The sequence below is a fragment of the Halichoeres trimaculatus genome, unplaced genomic scaffold (genome assembly GCF_033239565.1).
Source record: "Halichoeres trimaculatus isolate MK-OKI-2021-1 unplaced genomic scaffold, fHalTri1.1 fHalTri1_scaffold_6, whole genome shotgun sequence".
Classification (NCBI taxonomy): Eukaryota; Metazoa; Chordata; class Actinopteri; order Labriformes; family Labridae; genus Halichoeres; species Halichoeres trimaculatus.
The window spans coordinates 14,507,902-14,528,448 of NW_027437184.1; the positions used below are offsets into that span (position 1 = coordinate 14,507,902).

The 20,547-nt window shown below is 39.2% G+C and overlaps 1 protein-coding gene across 2 annotated transcripts in view; it reads left to right on the plus strand.

Moving 5' to 3' along the window:
* The first annotated feature begins 1,629 nt into the window (after positions 1–1,629).
* Positions 1,630–20,547, plus strand: part of ar (androgen receptor) — a 34,969-nt gene continuing 16,051 nt past the window's right edge. The window contains exons 1-4 of one of the 2 annotated variants that reach the window (XM_074671609.1): positions 1,630–2,920; positions 8,958–9,112; positions 9,226–9,342; positions 16,678–16,956. In XM_074671609.1, coding sequence (XP_074527710.1) covers positions 1,869–2,920; positions 8,958–9,112; positions 9,226–9,342; positions 16,678–16,956 — 1,603 coding nt within the window. In that variant the 5' untranslated portion in view covers positions 1,630–1,868. The remainder of the gene's footprint in view (positions 2,921–8,957; positions 9,113–9,225; positions 9,343–16,677; positions 16,957–20,547) is intronic. The other variant, XM_074671610.1, reaches the window with a different exon arrangement.

The following is a 20,547-nucleotide window of genomic DNA, read 5'->3' on the forward strand; positions in this document are numbered from 1 at the left end:
TGAAGATCTGTCGCCCAGAAAGAATAATAAATTAAAAAAAAAACTTTTTACTTACTTGCTACTTAAAATTTTCTGATTATGTACTGGGTGATAAATCTGTGGTGGTTGAATTTAATTCCCAACAGATGGTCTGCAATTTTGATTTCACAGTTTTGGTGGGATTTTTTACTGCTCTTTATTTGGGTCACAGCCATAAAGTCATTTTGTAACTTTTTGCCAGTATTCAACTCTACATTTGCAACTGCTTTTTAAAAAACTACAGTATCCCCCTTTTTCAATTACATAAAGGCTTTTGATCATTTGCAGTGAAATATTAAAAAATAATTTACACAAGGTCAAAATTTACTTGTGACCAGTGTTGTATGTTTAATTCTTATGTTGTTGGCATTTTTAAAACTTGCCACTGTACAGTCTACTCATTCTGGTCAACTGATAAGGGTCATCACTTAGGGGTCTGTCTGTAATAGTCTCTATGTCAGTATTTGTCTCAAGTCTGAGCTCCAGCTACTGACCACTTGGAGTATTTGGCTTACTTCCACCTTTAATGAAAAGTGACAGCTGCATTGTTGTGGGATTTTTCCACATTACTTCACAGTGAACATGAGCAGTTATTTTGTATGTGCCCAAAACACTGAACAATTTTCTACCAGGTTTTGTGTCCTGTAAAGGCAGACTTTAACACTTAAATAGACCACTGATACCAAAAGTTACAGGATGTGTGTGGCTTTCACTGTGCTGTTTGGTATACCTCAGAGTTTTGGTGGGAAGCTTTTTTTCTTTGGTGGATAAATATTATAGTTAAAGAAATGCATAAGGATTATAAAAAATAGATAAATAAAATAGAAGGGGCATCAAGAGCTTGGCACATAAACTCCAATTACCCTGCATTACAAGCACAAAACAGACTCCTAAATTGAATGAGCAGAAAATTCCAATGTTTTTTCTCTCTCTGTCTCTCGATGACTCTGTCGAACTTTCTGGATATTACAGAGAAAAAAATGGGTTGCACACTATTGAAAGAATACCTGTTTCAAATCTAACCCAACTCTGATGAATCACACTGTAATAAATCAAAGACTAAAACTGGCAGTCTGTTCTCCAAATAAGGACTTTTTGACTGTGTTGAGGCTGACAGACAGCAGATTTCCTATTTTAATAACTGACTAAAATACTTTGACATTTTATCTGCAGGTAGACCTTGTAGCACTGCATTTAGGGAAGCATGTGAGAAATGATTAATTTCATAAAACATTTTACAAAATGTCTAGGGGAAAAAATATCCCAAAAACTAACAAATCTGTGGGCAGAAATGTGACCAAAGGCTTGTGCCAAGAAATGAAATGCTACTTTTGCAAGAGATTCTCTGAAATTTGTTGTAAACACAAAAAAAGGAAATATACATATGGAGATGGTTGGTACTCGATTTACAGCAATATCATATTAACAGTAAATGAATAGTCACATGTTACTTCCTCTAAGGATCTGAAAACGACCAGGATAAATTATTTCGTGCCCTGCTTTTTCATGAGGGGAGTTAAGGGACATAAGAGTCCTTCCCTGATTTCACGTTCGACCACACCAAACCCCAGCGCCTCTGATACTGAAGATCTCAGTTTAGGAGGAGTTTGTGACTCCTGCAGCTTCTCTAGGACCTTTTACCTAAACGTTTCTCCGCCTGAGAGAGAGTTGGTTAGAGCAGAAACAATTGCTGTGACCTACAGAGACTTCTGTCGTGCAAAGTTTCAGACCTCGTGGCCAAGTAAACACTTTCCGGGAAACGAGCCAAACTGACCGGCAGTTATCTTGTAACAGAATTTGGTTAGGGAGGGGGGGGAATAAAGACAGACGACGGTCCGCGCGCTGCCAGCATGGCGCAAAAAACTGAGGAAAGTGGGCTCCATTTCGCCAAAAACTCAACGGGAAGCGACGTCGGCTGGCTGAAAGAATCCGACAAAGCAGACCAAATCATGTTCGAATCCGGACACATGAATCCGCTATCCTGTGACACGGAGAAACCCTGCTGTCAAACAGCTGCTGCTCCTCAGGAGGGGTTGTTAAACGTTGACTGCCGAGTGGGCGACACTCGCTCTTTTCCTGCCCGCGCCACAATCTCAGAAACAGCCAGGGAGCTGTGCAAAGCCGTGTCCGTGTCGCTGGGACTGACCATGGAGTCTACTGACACGAGCGAAATGGATATAGCTCACCCCTCGTGCGCTGCAAATGACCACATTCGAGGAGAGTACTTGTTGGGAGTTGGAGCGGTGCCGCTGAGCTGTCCGCGCGCCCAGGCTGCTGTCAGCGAGCGGGATGAGCTGCCTCCGCACGGACACAAGCAACTGGTGGACATGTTCAAAAGTTCAGAGACTGGCTCACGCTTGCACCACCTCACCTCCACTCGGACGTGTATGGACAATCGAAACTTCACGCTGTGCAACGCTGGTGACATAACTTCAGAGGAGGCAGATCATTTAGACACGGCGCGTGCAGCCTCCTGCCCTTACGCCCAATCCGGCCCAGCCAACTTGGCACGGTTATCCACTGACAGGCCGTGCCGGGTCTACAACCCCCCCGATGAAGCGAGAGACTTCAGGGAAGCCATGGAGAACAAGTTCGGTGGATATCAGCCGGAACAATTTAACATCAGAATCAAATCAGAGGACAATGAAAACGCCGGGGCGTTATGGGGGAGTAATTACACCTTTGACGAGAAATACAGCTGTCAGGGCTGGGGTCCGAGGCAGTGCATGAATCCTGACAGCACGGGCACAAACGCACCGTTCATATGTAATCCATACGAGAGGAGCGCGGGGCGTCCTGAGCAGTGGTACCCGGGCGGGATGCTGAGGCCGCCCTATCCCAACTCTGGCTACATGAAGAGCGAGGTGGGCGAGTGGCTGAACGTCGACTACAGTGACCCCAGGTAATCGGTTACAACAGCAGCAGCAACAACAGTAATAATATTATTAATAATAACAGTAATTATAATAATTATAAACAGATAATCTGTCAATAAGAACAATATTAATCACAATAATAAAAATGTCTAGGGACGAGTTTGATCCTTTTTCTTTCTTTTCTTTTCTCTTTTTTTTTTAACTTACTTAAAAAAATAAAAAAAACTTTAGGAAGATACTAAAAAAAAGCAGTGATCTAGGGATGTCAGAGATTTATGTGTGTCATCAGTCCACAGGGTGACCCTAATCTGACCACAGCCTGTGCTTACACTCTTCCCCCTCTGTTATTCCCTCTGCATTTTGATGAATTTGGCAGCCTGCTTTGCAATAAGTGAAACGAAATAGAACACTTAATCACAGCAAAACCTGAACTTCAATCACAGAAAAAAAGACAAATTTAATTCCACCTTTTATTATTTATTTCTCAGAGTCTAAGGTCTTTTTGATAACAGCTGAAACATTTGTTGTTCACTTGTTTTTATCAGCCAAATAAATGTCACATTTAACAGATAAAAAATATCACAGTCTCCTGCAGGCAGTGATGTTTTTAAGGACAGTAGCAAACCATCAAACAGAGAACTTTAGAATTACAAAAACAGGATTTTAATGCTTTATTGTAATGATTTAAAATATTTCTTGCTCCATAATATTCAAGTCATATCTCTGACTTGGAGCATTTTTTAATTGCATTATTGAGATAGTCCCATAGATTTAATGACATTTATAAAACCATTACAGTCTTGTTTTAAATAGTATCCCATCTGATTAGTCACTTAACACAAAGTATATTACTTATACTATTTTGTCTGTTGCACCTGTTCATAACATTGATTTGACGTTAACAGCTACAGTGTGATTCTACATTTCAGTGTTAAAATGGTCCTACATTCTTTAAAGAAAACACGTGTTCTTCTGAAAAGTCTTTTAGTTGCTGGATTTTATAGTAATAATATATAAATATATAAATAAAAATTAAGTTTATTTTCAAATTTGAGGGGTTAGTGATTGATTAATGTGGAAAGGTAGGACCTCAGACTTCTCATTGGTTTGGTTTACTTACTACTTTTTTGGTTGATATGTCGAGGATTGACTTTAAGGTCTAGTGTTGTGTTTTTATGTTGTCTTCAGAATAGTTTCCACCATTTTTCAGTGATGGGTTTCCATAAACAACACAAGACCTTCAAACCTTATTTTACAATTGGATGGTCCTGAATCTGTTACAGGGTCAGTGACAGCCACACTACCACACACCTTGTGCTGGTTTGTTTTGGTAGTTTCCTGTATGCTTTTTTTGTCAGGTGGAGTTTTCACTGTTAAAGCTGGACGTAGCTGCTCTATCACAATCTTATTTTTACGCTAAATCCTCCTTGAACCACATACGCTCCAGACACCATGTCCTTTAAGTGACTGCATGTGAGTTCACCAAATGATTGAGGACATTGACACTCAGATCTCAGGCTATTAGAGTTCACAGAGATATCTGTTCGTGCCATAATAACCAAACCTAAAACATTAGTTAATTCACTATTTGTACAGCAAGTGGCCAAAAAGTAAAGAGTAGAGTTCACTTGCATAACACTATAATTTAAAGATTCAACCCATAAAAAGCAGGTTTTAGTTTGGTACTTTAATTGTGAGAACAGTGAGACAAAACACCAGCAAAAGCTTAAACAAGTATCTGCTCCACATGATAAAAAAAACGTGAGATTTATGGTGTCTGTCAGGGTTAATGATCTGTCTATTTGAATTTTTGGACTAAATCTAAAAGCCATGATCAGAAAGGAGTTAAACAGAGAGGTCGGTCAATGTGTGTCAAAGGTCTCCGGCCCAACTGCAAACCCATGTTTGGGGGGTTTGTTTCTGAATTCCACGAGAGCAGATGTATGTGAGCACCAAGCCCTTTAAAATCTGGGATTTCCAGCTCTCTTTTTTCTCATCACCTCAATTCCTGCAGCTTGTTCTACGAAGCAGATTCACAGAACCATTACAATGTAAATGAAAAATGAATGAAGCAAATGGTCTTTAATCCTCCTCTGTTTTAGATTTGAGTGGTTTTTTAAACTATGGTAGCCAGAAAGATGTTTATAGATTCTACAGATTTGCTATAACCAGGGAGTAACTTTATTCCATCTGTGTTTCTGTTTTGGTTCCCAGCATTTATAGAGTAAATATTGTTTAAGTGGTGGTAACTTTGCTCACCACTACCTCCATGTATGCTGCTTAATGGAAAGGAAAACTTTGAGTGCCACTGAATGGAACAATTGATGAATGAAATCAAACCAATGACTGGTCTGTCACCAGGCCAAATCTAGACCATCTGACCTGAGGGCAGAACAGTTTGCCTTCTTTTTTTCCCCAATAACTTTGATTAAGATGAAAAATTTGTGGGTCTTACTTGAGTCCAATAAAGGCACTACTGTAATTGTTTATCAAACAGTGACATAAACAGACAAGCCGTGAATTCTTCCTTCAAAATCAGATTTTAGAAGGAAGAGAGCAAAGTAATAAAGAGGACATTGTTTGCCTCAAAAAAGCAAACATGCATGGTGTACAGTGCAGTGGCAGAAATGTGCATCAGAGGATACTATGCTGTGAAAGTATTGGCAAAAAATATAAATATTGGCTCTGCTGTATTTATTACAATTTAGCTAGTCTGCCTAACTCTGCAAATACTCCAGAGCCATTTTGGATGCAAAGTCTTCATATGGAGAAACAAGCAAATGAAAGTCAACCAGCATTAAGCAAGGGATCTAAAGTAAAACAATGTTTAAGTAATGTATCTATAAAAATCTGATCAGCCTTTCAGTGGTCAAACAGTACCAGAAAAATATTGTTGAAGCTTCTTAAACAGAGCACAGAGAAGTTGGATTAATCTGATGTTCTGCTGCATTAATCAAACAGCATTGTGCACGGAAAATAGCCCAAATTAGATATGACTGACCTCTACTGTTACAAAATGTTCAGATAATGAAAACCACTCATTCATGAAGAAAAAGGAAAAGGTGGGGTTTTGCAAATGCATCTCAGAGTTTCTCTTGTTTATTAAGATCAGTGATTTTTTTCTGCAACATGTCTAGTTTTGTATGATGAATTTGTGATCCTGATTGATAATTATGTTCAAGCATGAAATATAGACAGTGTCTCTTAGAGGATCGGAGGGTGAGAAATGTGCATATGATAATAATCTACACAAATCAGCTTGCAAGTCACAGTGTAATTGCGTCTTATACTACTCCAAAAGATAACTAATCACTGAAATACTGGATGTTTGTATTTGCTCAAAACAAAGCTGTCAGCATAAAAAAGCTAAAACGTTGAAAGATGTGGATCATATTACAGTGTTTTTTTTTCTCTTATTACACTGTAAAGAAGATTTTTTTATACTCTTAATGTGAACAGAAGCCTAAAAGCTGTTAAACTCTTCTCTGAAAAGTAAACCTGGGGGCTTTGCCATCTTCACAGAGACGGCCCTGGGAGTGCTTATAATACAGAGCAGTTTGTTTTTTCTGTGTAGTGGTTGCGACATTATTTTTCCTGACTCTGTCCACTCACGAGTGTGTGTGTGTGTGTGTGTGTGTGTGTGTGTGTGTGTGTGTGTGTGTGTGTGTGTGTGATTAAACGCATTGCCGCAGAACGCTGAGATGCGCCCACAGAAAGCAGAGGACAATTGTGAACGCCAGACTACATACATAGATACAGAAATTATATTCTGTCATGTAAATAAGATAAATAACATAATGCTATATATTCTGTTAAATTAAAGAAAAAGGTATAGACCTGATCTATAAGAGAGCTAACCCCAAGCTCTGATCCAGCATTAAACAGAAATTTAAACTAATTTGATTTCGGGTAGAGGAAACACTGTGTGTGCTCCTGAACTCTTGGCCAGGTCACCATCATAGAAGAGATCTCAGTCTAAACTAGAAATTATCTGGATAAATAAAGGTTCAATGATTCAATTTTCTGCTGGGGTTTTGAGTCTGGTGAGTACAGGATTATGAGATCTCTATCACACAGAAGTTCTGGCATCTTGGTTTAAACCACAGTTTTTGTTTATATTTGTTTTGTTTTGCAACTTTGCATTGCTCATAGCCCCTAGATGTGATTCACAACACAGCATTGATACTTCACACTCCTAACATGTGGGACCTTCAAATTTGAAGTGATCTAGGGCTCTGCAAACAGGAAACAGAGAAAAGTAATGTTTTTGTGAAGTTAGAGCCAAGAGAGAGCTCACCGGTTCAATTCAGGGGAGTGAAGAGATTCAACAAACTTGTTTTATCTGCATCACATTACAGATAAACCAGATTTATGTCAGGTGTCTGGAAAACAAACTCATTACTCTTAACTGAAGCGTAGTGAAAGCAGCAAAAAAAAAAAAAATCCTCTTAAGTGGAAACCCACCACAGTGATGTTGCTTTAGTTCAGGAAAACAGCTCTGGAAAGCAACAGCTGCATGTGATCTTACATAGAAAACAAAGCCAATCTTGTAACTTTGAACTGCATGAAAAAGCAATCAAGTGAGCCTTTTCATTTGTAGCATTAGGGTTTTTAACTGGTTGGACTGTAGTATTTAAGACTGCTCTGCAGTTTACAGTGAAAGTTTTGTCATTGGTTATGAAATATATTAGAAATAAGACTGATGCCTCTTTTATGACCTTTATGACCTACAAAAGCAAAACAAAGAATACATCAGAACAGAAGCATAAATGTTGGTTTATTCTTGGTATTTCTGATTCTAACACATGAAGCTGCTGCTTCTGGTTGGTTTTAGACAAAGATTTTATCAGCATACTGTAAAACAGACTTTTCTGTAAAAAAAGAAGGATCAGGATGACATTTCTCTGCTTTAAGAATACATGCAGAACACGGAAGGGCACACTAAGATCAGAAGGGAGAGAAATAACATCATTCCCACAGATGGAACCACAAATGACAAAAACGATAACAAACGGCTTAAAAAGCCACATTTCAGAGATTAATGAACAACGTGGGTGTGACTGTCATTTAGCTGCCACCACGCCATAAACCTTTTAAAAAAGAAAAGAATTAAAACCAAAACAGGCATTAAATCAAAAAAGACCTCAGTATTCATCAGAGAGAAGTCAATCATCTTTTTTCAGTTTGTGTTTGTTTCTCATAAACTTGTTTCCTTTTGGATAACATCTCTTTCCAGAATCAGTTTTATGGTTTTTTAGTGGTGTGTTTGAAAACCAGTCACAACCACGTTGTCAGTTTAACACTGACAAATGCAACAAATGAGTGGAAATACTGTTCCCTTCAGAGCTACAGAAATGTTCACAACAGCTTTTATTTCAGGTTGGGAGTTTAATTCTGTCAGTCGTAAAAGTAAAAATAACTTTCTTTGTGAGAAAATATAATCAAATTATAAGGTATCTTACCTGGTTTAATAAAAGAGCGAACCAAATGAAACTAATTTTGCAGGGTTACTCAGGGGAAGTATGTAATAGACTGTAACAGTAAAAAAATAGTTGTCCCCTTGCTTTGCATTTGGGGTGATTGATGCAAAAAATAACATTTTGATTCTATCCTTTGATTTATTTAATGAAATCCTCTGTCGCCTAAAACCAGTCAGCACACGGAGGGCCCTGCTCAGTTGAGCTTCATCCTTGTCTGCCTTACACAAAACCTTGATATCTGTTTTACGTCACTGAGGCAACGTTATGTCTGAGCCTTCTCCAATCTCTCCATGTTCAAGGTTAAAGCTGGGCACCCATCCTGGGCCCCTCATCCTCCCTCCCCTGCATTCTCAGTGTAGGCGCTCCCACCGTGTCCTCAGTCATCACTCTCTGCCCTCCTTAACTTGCTCACTCGGGGCCTTGGCACGGTTTCAGAGAGTTAGTGGAAACTGCTTGTAGCATGGAGAATAAAAAAAAAGTTTAAACTAATTATGATCCTAACTTATACAATTTCATAAACCAGTAAGGAGCAAAAAAAGTTGAAAACAGGAAAATCTAAAGTCCTGTTTCATATGTTCCACAGCAGGTTTGAGTCTGGCAGAGAGCACATGTTCCCAATGGAGTTCTTCTTCCCGCCACAGAGGATGTGCCTGATCTGTTCAGACGAGGCGTCAGGTTGCCATTATGGAGCACTCACCTGTGGCAGCTGCAAGGTTTTCTTTAAGAGGGCAGCAGAAGGTAAAACTTAAAGTAATAACTTTAAACCTGAGGGTTTAATCTACAATCTATGCATCCTAAATTTTAAATGTTCTGCACCTATGAAAAAGCATCTGGTTTCTTTGTCTTTGCAGGCAAACAAAAATACCTGTGTGCTAGCAAAAATGACTGCACTATTGACAAGTTAAGAAGAAAGAACTGCCCGTCATGTCGACTGAAGAAGTGTTTTGAAGCTGGAATGACACTTGGAGGTAAGCTGGATTTATAACTACTTTAAAAAGTTTGAATCTGTTAGCTATAATAATTTTGTAAGTTATTCTGTTCAGTGTTATTCCCATCATTTAATGACTGTTTCAAGACACCAGCAGGTGCCCTCTGACTGTATGCTATATGTATAATGTATGTATGTATAATGAGTTAAGATCTAACAGCCTCATGTTTACAAACTTTACATTTTAAGCTTCAAACCCTTTTATTACAGCTAAATGACACATTCAAAGCCTTTCACAATAAGCAAATACCTTTTGAACTAGCTTGCTAGAAGGTGCCCTCTGCTGCGGCCGGGGACCCTAATAATTAGATTAATTACCCAGGGGCTACATCTTCTATTACTTTTTATTTTTTGGTCCTATTTAAGCCAAGAGATGTGCAGAGATGTCCTGAAGTTTACATAACTAGTGGCGTGGTTGAGCCGACTGAAGGATGTCACATCATTACCAGGAGTGAGGCAAGATCAGCATTTCAAACCATAGACTGTAAAAAAAATGGACGTCATCTTGCTCGGCTAGAAGTGTGGTCGCCACAAAAACTGCTCCCCCTGGTGGCTGGCAGCAGTATAGGTCAAAAAATCCAACTCTCCAGCCATCCCAGATGAGCTGTGGTCAAAATTAAAAAATGTATACACCTCGTAGAAATGTTTCTCACGTCTGATTGTTGTGGTAATTTGAAGATACCATTTGGCTGCCTTGTGTTCAAGTCTTTTTTTTCTGAAAAGTTTAATTTCATTAGTTATCTGAGTTCAAAAACAAGGTTTTACATCACCTCAATCAATCTTTCAGTCAATCAAATTATCTTTATCTATATAGCACCAAATCATAACAAACGTCTCAAGAGACTTTCCAAAACATGAACAGATCCAGACCTGTTAACATGGATAAAAAAATTTACCAACAGAGACCCATAATCAAGGCAAAACTAGAAAAGCACTCAGACCTTCACCAAGCATGTTGTGATTGTCATGCAACACTTAAGTCCTACTTTAATGTTATACTCCCTTTCAGCAGACTGTCTGCTACAATTTGGTGTTTGTTACAGGTTTGTATGATAGTTTGTTACCTGACAGTGTTAAAAATTATGATGACTCAGTACATATTTCAAATTCCAGATCTTAGTATCCACAATATTGCCAGGATCTGGATCATAAATTCATAAATTATGGTGACCTTGTTTTGTATTCTTTTGCAAAGCAATCTGACCATTTATTGTGGAGTTATATACATATATGGTGAAAACAGCCCTATCTCACAATGATAAATAATCCTTTCAAAATGTCCTGGATCCAGAAGTTGATCCAGATCACCTCCAAAATTTGATCACTTCTTCCTTATCACATTTTGAACATTTCCTGAAAATTTCATCAAGATCCATTCATTACTTTTTGAGTTATGTTGTTCACAGGCAAACAGACAAACTCTCCCAAAAACATAACCTCCTTGGGGGAGGTAATTAGAAGTCTTGTCTCATCTTAACCCACTTTGAGTATAACACTTGGCAGCATTTAGCAAGTTACAATGGCAAAAAAAAAGCTTTCCTTTCACAGACAGAAACCTCAGGCAGTACCAGACTCATGGTAGACAGACAGGCATCTCGACTTTGTCAGGGTCAGAGAGAAAGAGTGAGAAGCAACGAGAGAAGGAGCTGCAGAGGGAGATTGATGTAGCCAGAGAGAGACACACAGACAGAGAGACACACGGACATAGAAAGACAGAAAGGGATACAGAGTGTCTCGTTCCAGTGTTGTAGTGATGATTATGGTGAGACTGTAAAAAGCCATAGCAGCCAAAGCCTAGAAGGTCAGCAGCGGTTGTGTAAAATGAGAAGCAACAGTTTTTTTTCCTCACATGACTTCTCTGTTGATTTTTACAGTTCATTGACCTCATTCTCTCATTACCAAAGAGGTGCCAATTTGATGATGCTTATCAAACAGGCTATATTCATAGGAGAGAGCAACATCTGAGCCTCCCACTCTAAGCATGACGCCACAGAAACGTAGACGCTGTCTGAATGTGGTGAATTATAGTCTCAAAAACTACAGTTTAAATCACATACGTTCAGCTGTATAAGCTGAAATAAAAACTGTGCACTGCATCCTGAGCAAACAAAGCACACTTCATAGAAAGTGAAGTCCTAAAAGTGAAACTATTAATGGTTTCCCCAGACCAAGTACTTTAGTCTCTCCACAGCACATCTTAGGTACCTCTCTTCAATTGCAGCATCATCACAATAGGGGATGTTACTGATAATCAGGCCCCGACTGAGCTGCCATGCAATTTAGACCTCTTCCATTCACTTCTCCTTACTGTCACCCAGACCTGCTCGTCATATTAGGCTGTAAAGATTGACATGTAGTGGACTAATTTTAGTCCTGTGTTCAATTTTCACTTTCCTCCATTTTCTCATTCTGTTAACGGTGAAAATTGTGCCTGAAGCACAAAGCTGACATGAGACATGTGAATTAAAGCAGCAGACATGCTGGCAATTTTGCCACCAGCCACTGACAAACCCATGGAGGGAAAATGTGATCTAATGCTGTGATTGTAAGTAAAAAGGCACACCTTTTCAAGTTGTGTCTAAAGAGAGCCTCTTTTCACTTAGGTTCTCATCCCAGACATGTAATTCACTCACTGCATTTCAAGGGAAAATTTATGACAATCATTTGCAGAAGTGAAGGCAGAAAAATTATACATCTGGCACTATTATCCCTGTGGTTTTGACTCAAAATACTTTAAAACCTAGTCATAAAATCCTGAAAGAAAATAGATGTCTGGTTTGACTGATTGTATTTGATTCATTTACTATAAAGTTGGCAGTTAGATCAATTCACTTAAAAACTCTGAATCTCTGCCGTATCATATTGATAAGGTCTGTCATTTGTTTTCCTCATAGCTTGGAGGGTTTGAATAGAAGCAATAATCTCAGTGTTCAGTTTAGCATCTGCTCCAGATTGACAAGCATATTTATTACAAATTGCTGGAAGGTTTCATTTCTGGAACTCAAATTCCATATTATTTCTGGTATTTTAATTGTGTCCCCGAATAGAAGCCGAGCAGGGACATTTCTGTTCCCAAACCTTGAAAGCAGCGAGTCTGGTTTCGCTGCAGGGAAGTAGCTCACTGCACATCTGCACCCTAACGTGAAACGTTGAAATACAAAAATGCTTCTCTGATCTATCATTTTCTCCATCAAAGTAAGCTTTTGTTAGTGACCTCGGCCCTGCCTAACGGGAAGTGATCTCTCTTTCCATCAATCTTTCAAGAATAATTGTTTTTATAATGAGTTTATAAAAAAGACACTTCATAACTTTTTTTTATCTTACTTCAAGAAAGCTGTGAAGTTAAAAAAAACAGTCGTAGGGTCAGATTTTTGCTGCAAATGTATATTTATTTATTTTTTTATTCTTATTTATTTTATTTTATTTTTATTGTTTTTTTTGGGGGGGGGGTATCTTTTTTCTTTGTTTTTGTACTGTTTTGTCCCTAATCTGATTTTTATATCAGGATCTTTTTTTTCTATAAATCCTCAATTTAAAGTGCATTGAGTTTACCTATAATGAAATAAATAAACATCTATTCTAAATTTCATAGATAATTGTATTAGTTTGACATGATGATAGGGTTCAGTGCATAAAAAGTTGAAACTTGAAAAACTCAGCCACAGTCTGTTGGATCCGTTTTATGGCCTTGATTTAAACAAATGCATTGAGAGCTTCCTCCCTTTGATGTTCGAGAGCAAACATCACATTTCTTGTTATTTAGTTAAACAATCAAACTCAGCTCAGCAGGATAAATTTAATTTTCCCTGAATTTGGCTCTGGAGATCTCACTGTGTTTCCAAACCATTTCTGCAGTGTTTCCTCATTTCTCCTGAGGTCTTCTGTTGAATCTTTGTGTGTAATATCGGTCACTACCTGCTCTTAATATGAAGGAGTGACTCAATACTGAAACTCTGAGAAACTGAACTCTCACTCTGCACTCTGAGGGGTCATTACATGTTAGTAACAGAGTAATGGTACATCATTGCAGTAAAGTAGTAATGATGACAATTACTTTTTATTTCATGTTGACTTAATGAAGCCAGAGCTGTTAAATTGATACAAGACCAAGCACTTTTGATGGTATCATGGCTACAAAGGGTTTGAATAGTTGACAAATCTGCAGATCAGCTTAATCTGAAAGTCAGATCAGGTCTAGATTCAAAAAGGCTTTCCTTTTTTCTAAGCACAAATTCAAAAGTGTTATTTCATCCTCGAGCTCAAAAAGAATGAGTTGAATAACACAAAACCAAAAACAGCTGTTTTTTTATTGTTAAATCTTGAACCACAAAGCCTTTGCCACAGGAAATTCATAATAAAAAAAAAACAAATGAGTTTTCTTTCAGCCATGGATTTCCAGCGTAGCTCTGAAACAAGAAAAAAGTCTTTTTAGTAATCAGCTTGGAAATGAATTTCACAAGCGTAAGAGTAATGGGGTCAAATGAGGGCATAATTGGCCTGTCGTTTTTAGATAATGGTGTTTTTGGAAGGTCTTGTCCAGACTGCGTTTCATTGGGATCACCAAAAAGTTGTGATTTGTGTGACAAGTTAATGTAATTAACAGGTCACTGTTGGTTGTAATGTTCAGCTTAAAGCGATCTTTGAAAAGGTGTTTTCCAATATTTCCAGGTGGTTACAAGTCTGTGCAGTGAAACTAAAAAGAAGAAAAACAAAGCATACTCTGGTTTTTAATAAAAAGATGTTTCACTGATCTTTTGTTGTTGTAATTTTTATATCTAACTCTTTTTTTATGAAACTCCACAAATGAGGTGTATCTGTTTGTGTGACCCTTTTACTCCAGGTGTAATCATATTCTCACCCTTGTTTTTCTCTATAGCGCAGTAATGGGCAGTGTCTTTGAGTAAAACTTCAGAGTGTTATCTGGATTGGGCCTGATAGCTTAATGGCGGGCCAACTGGAGAGTAATGGGAGGTGTGACAGGCGACTTTGTGGAAGGCTGTCTCATTTCTTCTTCTTTGTGTCAGACCCTCAAACACTGCTCCCTCTCACACAGTCTTAGAAACACTAGTGACATTGTTGAGCTAATGATGTAATGACTTCTTCAGCCTGGACAGCAGAGAGAGAATGAGAAAAGTAGAGATTTTAGGGGCGTGCGTGACACAGAGGATTTTTTTAAAGGAGGGAAATCTGCTCAACAAAGCCTTGCTTTTTTATTTGAGCAAGCGAAAGATACAGTTGCCACAAAGACGATGATTATGATGACAGTTAGGTGATTAATAAGACTCAGACTGGAGGGGAAGGGGAAGTCCACCAGGCAGATGGGGTGCGATATAGCCTCAGCTTATTCACTCTTATTTCACCCTATTTATTTAGAGCAAGAAACACTTTATGATTCTAAAGCCCCGGTTAAGTTAATGTGCTGGTCAGTAATACACTGCATGTCTTTGTTTAGAAAACTGAAAACAGACTGGTTTCTCTGATTTTAATCTGCACAAAGCTAATATTTAAATGTCCCCCTCCCTTCTTTTTGGGCTTCAATCAAGCTTAAGGGACTTAAGATAAGCTCAAAAGAGCCTATTTACATTCAACTCTGCAAAGATCAGGCGCCTGCCTGTGTCACAATAGAGGATCATAGCTATGACTTTTAATTAACCATTTAATTTGAAATATTTGTTATTGGATCAGTCAAAGAATTTTAAGACTTGAAAATCCTTCCCCTTATACAATTTTCAGTTTGCTTTCAACCCTGCTACTCTTGAGCGAGACTTAAGTGGTTTCTAAAACAGACGACTCAATATTAATTCAACTGAAGTGAAAATCCAGGCTGCAGTTTTAATGAGACGCTCTTTGCAAAGAAGCTGCTGGAGGCAATTTCATGACAACTAAGATTCTTTTCACGCATAATCAGCATAACTTATTCATGAATAAAAGGACTACCTCGCCTCATCTTATGATTTCTCAGAGGTCTTGTAACCTCTTCAAGCTAAAGATTGAATTTCAAACACATCAGATTGTGCTCAGTGAGAGGTCTTTTCAGCATCAGTCTGTGCGGCAATCAACAAATAATTGTATGTCTGTTCTCCCATGTGAGCGGTCACCATGTGTATGTGTCAATCACTTGCTGTAATGCTCAGCTGTCACTCTCACATAGCAGCTGAGCTCAAACTGAACTACTGCAGATTTGATCCTTGTGTTAAGACAATAGTAGGTTATCAGGAACAGAGAAGAGTTCAGTGAATGATTGGTGGCTTTAAGTCTGGTTCTTAAGGATCCAGTTTTATTTGGCAGCTGTGTAGCAGGGTGTCGTTTTTTTCATTTCTAGATGTTACCCATTCATATGAGGCAAGAAAAGCACGCTTCAGTTTAGCTTACACACATTATTTCTTTGTGTCGTCATCCATATTTTCTCTATATTGCATATTTGATACAGAATTTAAAACAAATCTTTTTTTTTTCTGTGACTGCTTTAGCTTCAGTGATATCATTTCGACTCACTGCACAACCAGGGAGATAAAAAAAAATTCCAGGAAAAAATCTCATTAATCCATCTGCATCACCAGAAATCTCTGACACATGGTGACCACAGGCCTTTCCAGCAGATGAGTCTCATCTGCTCAGAGAGTTTTCTTTCAAATGAAACATGATTCAAAATCTTTAAAGCTATTAGTAGTTCAGTCCAGGTATTGTTGAGTAAAATTGATGTATCTCTAAAAGGTTACTTATAATCCACTGCAACATTACGAGATATTTGTAAGAGATGATTTGGAAAGCAGAATAAAATGCATGTTTTTTTTGTTTTTTTGCTGATGTTCAACCAAAAAATTTGATTATCAGCACAAAGTAGATGTAGGAACAGATTTTCTGACTTGTAGCGATAATCTGAAAAGGTGCGATATTTCCTTTTTGAGAGAAAAAAAAACAGTACTGAAAAACCCTTTCTTTGAATTGTCTTCTGTTTGCTCCCCATCCTTCATCAATAATAAATTTTGAGGTGAAGATCAAAGCTGACCACAAGCTCAAGTCTGCCAAAAAGATGAATTCATGAGCTCACAGTGTTTGTGTGTTTTTTCTAAATGATACCCTGGGTGCTCAGATGATCAGTTGGTCCTTTTTCTCTTCTGCAAAGTGCCACATTCATGGCACAAAGATATCATTCAGCAAGAATATCGTGTTTTTTCTTGCGTAAGACACATGTAGGTCCAGCGGGTTGGGGATTGTGTGAAAAAAGCACACACACACTTTGATTATCTTAGCCTCAGAAGTGGCCTTTCTTTTTAGGACTGAACTGATTCTGAATGCTTTTCTTTGATTCCAGCACGTAAACTAAAGAAGATTGGACAACAGAAAAACCCTGAGGAGGATCACCCTGGGCAGGAACAACCTGATGCCATGCAGAATATATCTCCCAAATCAGGCCTGAACTTCAACACACAGATGGCTTTTCTCAACATTCTGGAGTCCATTGAGCCCGAGGTAGTGAATGCCGGACATGATTACAGCCAACCCGACTCAGCTGCCACCCTCCTCACCAGCCTCAACGAGCTGGGGGAGAGACAGCTGGTCAAAGTGGTCAAATGGGCTAAAGGGCTGCCAGGTAGGGCACACATCCAACGTTGATAAGCTGTTCAAGCAAAGAATTACATTTTTTGGAAGTCTCCAGTGTTTTTATTATGCTTGTGCTGCAGAGCATTCTAATCATAATTCAAATGGCTCTTGAGTATGCAGGAGAAAACAGTCTGTAGGGAGAGCAATGTAATCTATTTAAAGGTCCCATATTATGCTCCTTTTCTGCAGTTTAATATGGATCATCGATGTCTTCATGAAATGGTCGTAACGTGTTTTGGTCCAAAAAGTCAATAAATCAAGTACAGCAGCATTGTTTCCAGGCTCTCTGTACAGAGCGGTCTGATTTAGCGGGCGTGACCTTCATATGGAAATGAGCCACCACTGATACCGCCACGCTCTTCAGCATCACTGAGAGCGGCCCCAGAGCTCTGAGTGCACAATGTTTAGAAAACAGCAAAGCTCGTTTACGGTAACATTACAGGCTAAGGCCCCGTTTACATGACGCCGAAAACGGTCGATACCGCAAACATTTCGTTGCATTTTGGCCTTCCGTTTAGACAAGACCACATTGCGTTTTCAGTGAAAACGCAAACTTTTGAAAACACTCCCCAGAGTGGAAAGATCTGAATCCGCTCCTCCATCCAGCTTCGTGTTAACACAGAGCAGAGCGTTTCAGGGTGAAACGCTGACGTCACCGCATGCGCACTCCCAGTTTCAGGTGAAGGCTGCTCGCTCAGCCACATTTCCAGTTGAGCCATTCCAGTTCAGTAGGTGGCGGTAATGCGAGTTATGGTTGGATTGCTGACCGTCTCACACAACAAAATGGCAGAAAAAGAAAGAACAGAAGAAGTGACTAGTCCTCCTGGAGCCGTATGAACGTGGATCGTTTTCACGCCGTCCTCATGTAAACGCGGGTGGCTTTTGAAAACGCAAAGGAAGAATCGTTGCGGGAGTCTCCATGTAAACTCGGCCTAAAACAACAGGCTAACTGCAGCTACAGTTAGCATCCTGAAGCTAACATAGAGACAGGGGGGACACTGAGGAAAAGCTCTTACATCTGCTCCACAGCACACAGCATTCAAAATACTCACATTTCCAGGGTCCCAGGTTTGTCGGCGGATGGTTGGTAATGCGCCTGGATTCAGGACCAGTTTATTCGCTAGCCCTCTGTTGTACTGCCCAAAGTTAGAAAAAGCAGTCGGCCGTGAAGTGGCTAGCACACACATGCACAGTTTTACTGAGTGTAGCTGGCACATTTCCTTGACAAATGAACTCTGGCCACTTAGTCTTGTCTTCTTCCGAGATGGGAAGCTTGTGCATGGAACTATGTGGCTGTTCACAGCCAAAAACAGAACAATGATGGCAGTGATGGCTGCTTGAGCAGAAGCAGGGAGGGGGTTCGGGGGTATCTGCTCTGGGTGACCAATCAGGTCAGACTTGCTCCTGATTGGTCAAAAAAAGGGAATGGCTGACGTCAGTAAATCCCGAAAATCCAAACAGCTTGTTTTAGGTCAGGATTTTACATTCACAAGCACTACTAAGTACAGGTTTTGTCATTTCATATCACATTTTGTGGGCTGGGAGGAAAGCCAAAGACCCACAAATTTCACTAAAAGACTTAATAAAGTGATTTTTGCATAATATGGGACCTTTAATGGTGTTCTGGCTCCCAACAGCTATAATCTGACAACAGTGTAATTTCTCTATTAGCAGATAAATACATGCAAGTTAACAATCTGTTCAGATTCAAAATCATGTAACTCGAGTGGCTGGTCCAACCTCCTTTCAGCTAAAATCATTTTAATAGTTGTTGACCAAACTCCTGAGTACATTGCATTTTTACCTCTTAAAAAACTGTTTGGTGATGTTTTTCATGTAATCTGGAGACCCATGAATTGCAAACCCCAACAAAGAAATCTGGTTCTTCTTCTGGTTCATAAAACAGAAGTAAAACCAGCATGAAGCTGCCTCTGTTTGGGTTATTAGTCATCTTAAAGCTGAGACTCTCCGAGAGGTGATTTGCTGCTCCTCTGTGATGTTCAGGATTTATTTTGTAGACATACTTGAAGGGTCAAGTTTTGTTTTGTTTTGATCTGAGCACATGCTAAAGTTGCTTCTGAGTCTCAATTTTCCTATCAGGCTGCACACATTTTTAAGTGAGAAAAGACAGTCTTGGCCTGAAGATTTTATTGCTGTCCTCTGGCTATGTAAGAGTGTTGGCTATCCCCACCAGATGCTCAGCAGATAGAAGAATTAAGAAATTGTTTTGTGGTGAACTGAAATTTCAGATGTGAAATCTTTATTGCAAACCAGCCATAAACAATGTACTTCCCTGTTCCAACTTTGATTTTATTCAGCAAGCTTGCTAGCAAAGAGTTATTCATTCACTCACCCAACTAAATCAGAGAGGCAGTGTGAGAATTCATTTGGCAGTTTGCTTATGTCCAACTTGTTAATACAGTTTGATATTCCCACCTCTGTCAGCTGAGTTTTTTTTCTCCACAAAGGGACTAAAGGAACTCTCTACAGTTAGACACTTCACTGTGTTCACCAGCTTGTTCATCCAACTGTGTCATTTTGCGTTGAGTGAGGAACTGACACTGAGAGTACAGCTGTGAGGCAGAAAGCCAAAAAAAGGAGTTAAGAGATGCTATTATGCCATATAAATACAATAACAGGAACTGGGGGTTCGTTGGAAAACTCTCAGTGGGTTTGTGGCTAAAAGGGACAATGTTTCCATACAAGTCAATCTATTATTAAAGTGAGTATAAAGTGTTGACTCCAGAAGTTAAACATTCCATATTGTTCATAACATACAGTTTTTCCAGGTTATTACTGATTCTAAAAAATCTACCAACTGATACCAGTGGGTGCTGCTGTGCAGAGCAACGTTACTACAAGCACATCTGATGTTGAGGTTAGGGATAGGTACCGAATTGGGTACTTTTATAGGTACCGACCAAATTTACCATGTTTAGGTACCTAAATGCATTCTTGTGACTGTGGGGGGGGGTGAAAGAATAGGTAATTTTCCATGCTGGACATCAGTTAGGCATCAGTACTGTATCGTTTCAAATATGAAAGGTACCCATCCCTTGTTGAGGTTTAACCTTAAACTCTGCAGTATGCATAGCATTAATCATGGGGCTCAGGGTTACGCATGTAAAATTACGGTTGTCCGGTTGAGCAGAAATTTGCAGATCTGGCATTTTTCTGCTTTAGGGGTCCTTTGTTCCACTTTGATGTACTGTGATCAAGTTAGTGACATAGTTGTTGACAAATCTGAAGCATATGCTCCACCAGTCCAGTCTGTTAAGTGACATAGTCCTTTTGTCACAGGGTTTGTTCTAGATCAGGACAAGGACACAAATGCAGACAATCAAACAGGAAATAACTTCTTTGTGAAGCTGACAGGAAAACCTCACAGAAGTAGCTAATGAGCTGCATGTACAAAGAAAGGGTTGAGGTGGGCAGGCAGGCCAAACTGATCCAGGTTTCACCTTGACTGAAAAAGGCAGCAAAGTTCAGCAGAGCAGGGCAGTGAGTCTCTAACAGCATTACCTGGGTAATGGCAGATGTGGAGAAGAACTCCTGAAGCAACTAAAGCAGGGACTGGTGA